The 7563-nt window shown below is 49.1% G+C and overlaps 1 protein-coding gene across 12 annotated transcripts in view; it reads left to right on the top strand.

The window, feature by feature from the left end:
* Positions 1–7563, top strand: part of Hdac4 (histone deacetylase 4) — a 255289-nt gene that overhangs the window by 134690 nt on the left and 113036 nt on the right. For all 12 annotated transcript variants that reach the window (XM_023722244.1, XM_023722243.1, XM_023722242.1 and 9 more), the window contains one exon: positions 3074–3145. In XM_023722244.1, the coding sequence (XP_023578012.1) occupies positions 3074–3145 (72 nt within the window). The remainder of the gene's footprint in view (positions 1–3073; positions 3146–7563) is intronic.

Raw genomic sequence — 7563 nt, 5'->3', positions numbered from 1 at the left:
TATATATATATGATCATCTCTTTTTTACATAGGGAAGATATGATCCAAGACTCCCAATGAATCCCTGAAACCATGGATGTCGTTGATCCCTTTTTATGCTGTTTTTCCCGTACATACAAAGTTTAATCTATGAACAGGTGCTCTAAAAGATTAATAGTAACTAATAGGATAGAGCAAATATAACAGTGTACTCATTAAAGTTATGTGAATGTGATTTATTCCCTCTCAAAAATACCGTATTGTATCATATTCCCTGCCCTTACAGTACTCGAGTGTGCTCTGAGGGATACTTCCAGAATACACTGCTGGCTTCTTTTTGGGGCATCCAAACTGCAGTAAGGGTCACTTGACAAAATGTTGCAGAACCAGGCCAGTTGACATGATGACCAGTTGACTCCTGTCTGTAAATGACTAGTGAGTGGGGTGGTTCACGTCTCAAGATGGGCAGGACAGCTCAAACTTTTGTCGCACTCTTCAGAGTAGCATAAGATTTCAGACTTACAAGCTGCTATTTTTCTAGAGCTTTCTGTTTACTATTTTAAATAGCTGGAGTAGACTGTGCACTCTAAGGTCAGTTTGTACTGCAGGTAGATAATGTCAGAAATGAATCAAGCTGTGCAAAACCTGCTGGTGTCAGAGCTGGTTTCAGAATCCAAACTGCTCTGCCTGATAGGATAAACAAAACTTGAGGTCTGACTCAGGTGCAGGGTCCTCTGTGTTCTTACCCTAGTAGGCATCAATAACAGCTTTTTAAAGACTAAGTGGCATACCCTGGCCTGGTGTCAGGAATCTTGTGCATCTGCCCAGATTTGCACATGCACTGAGTCATAGGTTGATTAAAATATACAGCAATACTTTTGAGTACACTGAGACCACATATTTATCACTTTAAATCTATTGCATTGAGGTTTGGTGTCTCTTCCTGCTTGAGTGTACCAAGAGTAAAGTGTTATGCATCATTTATGCATGTGGCTTTGTAGGGAATTGGCCCACACCTGAGAACCCGCCTTGGTGCAGGCTGGTGTGCTGGCCCACCACTGCTGGCTGCCCTGAGCTGGAGTGTGCCATGCTAGTCAGGTCCTAGCTGTTTGGTTCTGGAGCACTTGCTCACAGAGCGGCATGAAGGTACTGTGGAGGCTAGCGGCAGCCCTGCTCTGACAGGTGTGGTCCTGCAGGAAGAAGGATCAGGATCCACAGAACCAGCCACATGCAGCCCTGAGCAGGTGCATGTTCTCATACCTGCTTCTGACTCCTGCCACTGGAAAACTAAAACCAGGTTAGGAATTTTAAAGGTTACTTTTGGACTTGTGGAAGTATTTATAGTGAAGTTATAACTTTTAAAAACATGTCCATAACTTTGAGGAGAGTTTTCACTTTTCCACAATGAGCATTCATTTACTTTCATGACAAAGGCCTTAAGTACTTTCTGTTTCTGCATTGAGGTTTCTTTCTGCGCTCTGGTGAGGTTCTGGGGAACTGTGGCATTGTTTGTGACCCAGTATTCAGGCCATCTCCCCCTATCCCCCACCCCCATGGCCCTGTTCTTAAGAAGGCCTGCAGTGGCTGAATGGTTGGAACGATGCCTGGTGCATCCCAGTTGTTCTCCTGACCCCCAACATACCCCATATCGGACACGTAACAATTTTGAGTCCAGAAAGGGGTTCTGGTTGGTGGGAGAAGAGCTGAGCAACAGCAGTATTGAGTTCCCCAAGTGATGCCCAAGTAGCCTTGTGCTGCAGCCCCGATGCCTTCTCCAGAGACCACGTTGTTGCTTTCTGTCCTTGGAGTTTGAACAGGGGTTTACAGGGCTGGGCATTACCCATTTCTCACACAGTTGGCCTGGTGCTATCTCTGTCCCGCACTGACATTCTGTCTCTGCAAACTCTGCAGCTGCCCCTTGAAGCTGCTCCTTTCTCCTTAAGCCAACTACAAGTGACTATTTGGTCAGGCCTTACTGGCACATAAACTGTCATGGGGTGTTTTGTCAGAAGTAGATTTCAAAACAAAGTGTGGTTTCTGGAAATGTGGCTGGTCTTCCTTCTTGCATTTCTGTTTGGGAGAATGTAGACCACCTTGGGCAGTCTAAGCACAGCCTGTACCCAGCATAGGTGGTGGGCAAGTTCTAGTCTGATTTTCTCGGTGAGTCTGAATAGACAGGACAGTTCTGAATACAGCCTATTGATGGGTTAAAAGTCTGTGATTCCTGTGAGGCACCGCCAGGGCATTTTCTCCAAGGGCAAGCGTCTGGAGCACGCTCCCTCTTGCTGCCCTGCTGCCCGTGGCAGCTCTGGGCCCTGACCTCTAGACGCCTGCCTGCCTGCCTGCCTGCCTGCCTGCCTGCCTGCCTGCCTGCCTGCCTGCCTGCCTGCCTTCCTTCCTTCCTTCCTTCCTTCCTTCCTTCCTTCCTTCCTTCCTTCCTTCCTTCCTTTTTCTTTCTGGGGCGAATTTTAGAGAAGGGTCTACAGGGTGTTCAGGGTCTCACTACTAGATCCGACTCTTAGTGATTCTCCTGTTTACAGCCTCCCAAGAGCTGGGTTACAGGCGCCCACAATCAGGCCCAGTCTCAAATCATGTGCCCTGGGAACGGGGCCAGCATGACAGGCCCAGGGATTGAACCCCTGGCCCCTGACCCTGCTTGCAGGTGCTTTAATCTGCTGAGCTATTTGGCTGGCCTCTGACTGCATTTCTGTTAGCATCTAGACCCAGCTCTCTGTCTTTATCATGTGACCTTTCAGTTTCTGTGGGAAAGCCCACTTCTGATAAACCCAAGTAGATACAAGGTGATTGCTAGATACAAGTAAACCAAAATAGCTAAGCCCAGTGCCCTTAGGCCAAGAATTAGAGTTTGTTATATCTTAACTGGGGACTGTTTTGATTATTCTACAAAGACCCTTTCATTTTCTCTAACAAATAAAAATAATCCATGATGAAATTAAAACTGTCCTCCTCAAAAAGAAAGAAAGGCACATGCGTTTCCGTTGCTTGCCTAGAGGTCTTCCTTGCTGACGCGTACTGTAGAGCATTTTTGCTGAAATGCACAATTTCTGAAGCCAGTGCTTTCTCTGTTCTCCAGATGGTCTTTCTGGCCGAGACCAGCCAGTGGAGCTGCTGAACCCTGCCCGCGTGAACCACATGCCCAGCACGGGTAAGTCCACACATGCCACCTGTGGTTTGAGGCCCTGCTTTGTCGGGGGAGTGTGGTGAGAAGGGGTGAGGTGTGGGCTAGCGGGCTTCTTGCATTGTGGATGCTCTTAACCTGGGGTCAGAGAGGTCTGTCTCTGAAGATAAAGGGGACCTTGACTTGCTGCAGTCTAAGTGGGAGAGAAGCACTGATCTAAAGGATATGTACTGCTCAGAGACCATGGCCTGTTTTAACTTTAAGTCCAGGCACTGGTCCAGTGGGAAGAGTTCTGAGCTTGTATGGGCTCCAGCCTGTGGTGTGGCCAAGCTGCTCACCAGCCTCATGGCCTTGGGCAGCTCACGTGATGGCCCGGGGCCTTTGGATTCTGTTGGTCAACTGAGCCAGAGATTGCTGTCTGTCAAGCACCTGTTTTTTAACAAAAAAAAATTAAGTATAATTATAAATCTCCCTACAGATGATATTTCTAAATATTACACTTGAAGCAGTATTGACTAAGTCTGTACGAATGGAGTTACTTTTTGTTTTCTTCTGTAAAACCCCTTCCCTTGTGTAGACTCCTTCAGGTCTTGAACTCAGAGCATGAGCTCCTTTCTTCTAGGCCCTAGGTCTTAGGATAAAGTCTGGATCTCCTGTAGACCCAGGGCTAAGGGAGTTGTAGTGCTTGCCTCACACATGTGCCATGGCCTTCTCTGATGGCCCGGTCTCTGCTCTTTGTTCGCTTGCCACACCCCCTTTGGCAGCGCAGCCCCTGTGCCCTTGAAACCAGGGCACCAGACCTTCCCCAACCCCCTAAGAAGTGAGAGCTGGTGAGGAGTTGTCTCTTCTCGGAGGTGGACCAAGGGTCCTCCCGGCAGTTCTCTCTGCGCCCTCAGGTGCCCATTTCCTTCCTGGGACCTGCTCTCTGCCTCTGCACTCCTCTCCAGTTCTCGCCCTCACAGACAATGGACTAGCCCACACAGGAGCCTGCCTCGGGCAGCTTTACATAACCGAGAGAAGCTCTCAGTTTTAAAAGTGAGTTCACTTTGCCTTGCCTGTGTTATTTATGTTTCCACAAGGCCTTGTGTGGGCTGGACATTGTGAGGCTTCCCGGTCTCCAGTGCTGATGTGGAAGAGAGCTTTTCAGATGGCTTGATGGCCTGTGAGAAGACAGTAGATAGGTGGTGTTTCCACGCAAGACAGAAGAGATGGCATGGATGTGTATCCTGCTGGCTAAGAGAGCCCTAACCCCCACCATAGTGTGCAGGTGGGCCCTGGACCTCAGTGTCAGCCGCAGCACGTGCTGGTTCTTGCTGGCCTCTCTGCAGAGTCCTCACAAGGATCAGATGCATATGTCAGCTTTTATATGTGTCAAGTGTGTGTGTGTCAGTGGTTCCTCGATGAACATTTCTTATTGTCACTTTAACTGGTATTGAAAATAGTGTAGAAAGTAGCTGTGGTGTGCCATTTCAAGATCCAAACCTTTGCTGTCACTTTTTACCCTTTCTCTCCTCTGAGGAACCATCCAGCTTGGGGGTTAGGGAATCAGGAGGGGCCCCTGTGAACTGGTGGTCCTCGTACTCCTTGTGGCTGGGCTCTCATGGGTTGGTCACAGGGCAGTCTGTTTCCTGATGTTGATTGCATATATTGGCATCCTTGGGGATCGAAGTGTTTGCAGCATCTGTGGCGCTAGGCGCAGCCAGCAGGGCATGTGGCATGTAGAACCCCCATCGTGGTGCCTACATGTTGGCATTGCCCTGGCACACTGGCGGGCAGGCGCTCCAGCCGTGGGAGGCCGGTGCAGAGTGCTTGAGGAGGTGCTCCTCTCCAGTCACAGACTACTTTAAAAGTTGATCTGAGAATGTCTAGATATGAAAGTGGAAACATTTTTGGTGTATATTTAATGTCAGTCCCAGCTTATACATTTTCTAGGAGTTGGATTTAATCCCTCCCATTCTTTTTACACTTGAAGGCATGAAACAAACAGAAAATAGCACAGGAATTGCTTCGGTTGGAGCCTGTCTCGTGTACAGACACACTTTCCCATGAACGTGAGCAGTGCCCAGATGGCCTCACTGCCCGGCGGCCGTTCTGTTACGAGCAGTGCTCCTCAGAGCAGGCTGCCTGATTGTTGCACTTTTTAAATACTCTTACCTTCTAACAGAGTTTCACTTCAAATGAAGAAGCTTTACCTGTGTCTTCTGCTTGTGTGCTCTCTTGGATTGACACTTCAGTGCCATCAGGAAAGCATATCTCTTCGTTGGAAAAAAATCTGTGCTGGATGAAAATGCGATTTGTTTGGGATTAATCCTGTTTTTTTCCCACTTCCTTCTTATATGTAAATAAGACTTTGTTTTTTCTGTATTCCTGTTTTTGATTGTTTAAAAAAAATCTTAGGGCTGTGATATAACTCAGTGGGAGGGTTCTTGCCTAGCATATGCAAGACCCTGCGTTCAATTCCCAACATCACACAAAGAAATTAACTGTAAAGTAGTTCTAAGATAAAGAAAAAAGAAAGGCAACACATGTTCATTTGCCTTTTGAGCAGATTTATAAACTTACTAGTATTTTTTGTAAAAAAATGAAATATTGCCATCAGGATCAGGCTCTGCTGTCTCCTCTCCCACTGTGTCTATGTCTGGTCAGGTAGAGGTGGGCAGCCCCAAGTGGGGGCTCAGGACAGGGGCAGAGTTGGCACGGCTGTGCTGGTTTGAGGGTGCCCTCGTGGACTGCGGCTCTTGCCTGTGCCCAGTGTTGCCCACAGAGCTAAGAGGCAGTGTTCTCAGTCCAGAGTGTGGCGGGAGAAGAGGCGCTAGGTCCTGAGGACAGAGGACAGGGCAGGCAGTCGGCGGCAGGGGTGTGAGCTCCATCCAGGCCAGCAGAACACCACTCTGGGATCACCAGCCCACCGCGTCAGAGGCTCAGTGTGGAGAAGCCCAGATGAGCTGTAAGCCATTTGTTTCTGGATCGTTGTGATTCGTTACATTTCCCTGATAAGAGGATACATACTTTTTGTAGGGAAGCGGCCCTGCTGTGCACTGAGCACTCGTCTCCAGCACTGTGGGCACACCCACCCCCAGCTGGACGGTGCAGGTGCTGTTGACCTTGGGCGAGCTCGTGGAGAACATGCAGGCACCAGGAGAGGAGCACAGAACCCAAATAACTGTAGGACGCATGTCCGAAGCCCTTGCTGGAGACTGACTTGTGTCATTGCTTGTCTCCAGGTGGAGGAAGGCAGGGCCCTGAGGTCCAAGGGCTTTGTCCAGGGCCACTCAGCATAGCAATCATGGGGTGAGGATCCATTTCTCTCAGGGTTATGCTACTAGGGTAGACACCTTTAGAAACACTGTGCTGTTCTATCATGGGAGGAGAGAAGCGAGGCCCCTTGTCCCCGAGACAGTGCTGTGCTGCCGAGTGTCTTCCACAGCCCAGGACCCTGGCAAGCCACACCTCTTGTTGTGTACCCATGAAAGTATCTATCCCCCCATGACCTTATTTTTAAGGTTTCACAACAAAAGCACAACTTTTAAGAGAAAATTCTGAATCCTTAAAAAAAGGGGAGAAAGTCCAGAAATGGAAAAGAACGTCTCTAAAATAGCAGGAAGTTATTACTTTGGTTTAGCTGTGGACTCCCAAATTGCAGAAGAGTATGACCCACACCCAAAAGGGTGGTCACTGGGCTTCAAGACGCTGCACTGGAATTTGGGCAGGAGCTGCTGAGGCTGTCAGGGATCTGGAACCTCAGTGGCTGCTGCCTAACTGAATGAGAGGCCTGAATCCCATACAGAATGAGGGTGTGTGTACGGGGAGGCTCAGCGAGCCCCTGCTGGCACCGAAGCCCAGGGATTACTTGGATACTTGCCGCTCTGCACACAAAGCTGTGGTTGTAGTCCTCATGTTCTCTTCTCACCCCTTGCCCTGTGTCTCCACACGCAGCTGGAGTCCCTGGCCTGGGGCAGGGTGGTGAGAAGGACTAAGGGTGACCTTTGCTGGTTCCTAAGCATGGTCCCTCTGCAGCTCTGGCACAGGGGAGGACAAAGAGCACTTACTTCAGCTCCTTGCTGAGGGGCCATCTCGACTCCTGGAACTCATGCTGTCCCCCAGTTGCCCTTCCTGGTGACTGCTCCTGTGGTTCCCAGGCTGACAACAGCAGTGTGCTGGCACAGGAAGAGGCACACAGCCTGTACCCACTGACCACCTGGTCCTCCCTACCAGCATAATATACTTCCTGGTTGGCTTTTTTGTTGATTGATTCAAGAGTTTCTTAGTTGCATTTTATTTTTTGAATGAACAGTGAAATAAGAGAATAGGACTCATTTCCTTTAGGTCATCCAGCTTAAGTTTTGTACACACATGCCCTTCCCGCTGCTTTGACTCTTTGGAGCAACCATTTCTCTCTCTGGCTGTTTCCTCGCCACCACCTGGGAAAAGGCCTTGGCTCTTGG

The sequence above is a fragment of the Octodon degus genome, unplaced genomic scaffold, assembly GCF_000260255.1.
Source record: "Octodon degus isolate 3935 unplaced genomic scaffold, OctDeg1.0 scaffold00089, whole genome shotgun sequence".
NCBI classification, from domain to species: Eukaryota; Metazoa; Chordata; class Mammalia; order Rodentia; family Octodontidae; genus Octodon; species Octodon degus.
Note: the sequence above shows the minus strand (reverse complement) of the source record. Positions and strands in the feature narration are given on the sequence as shown.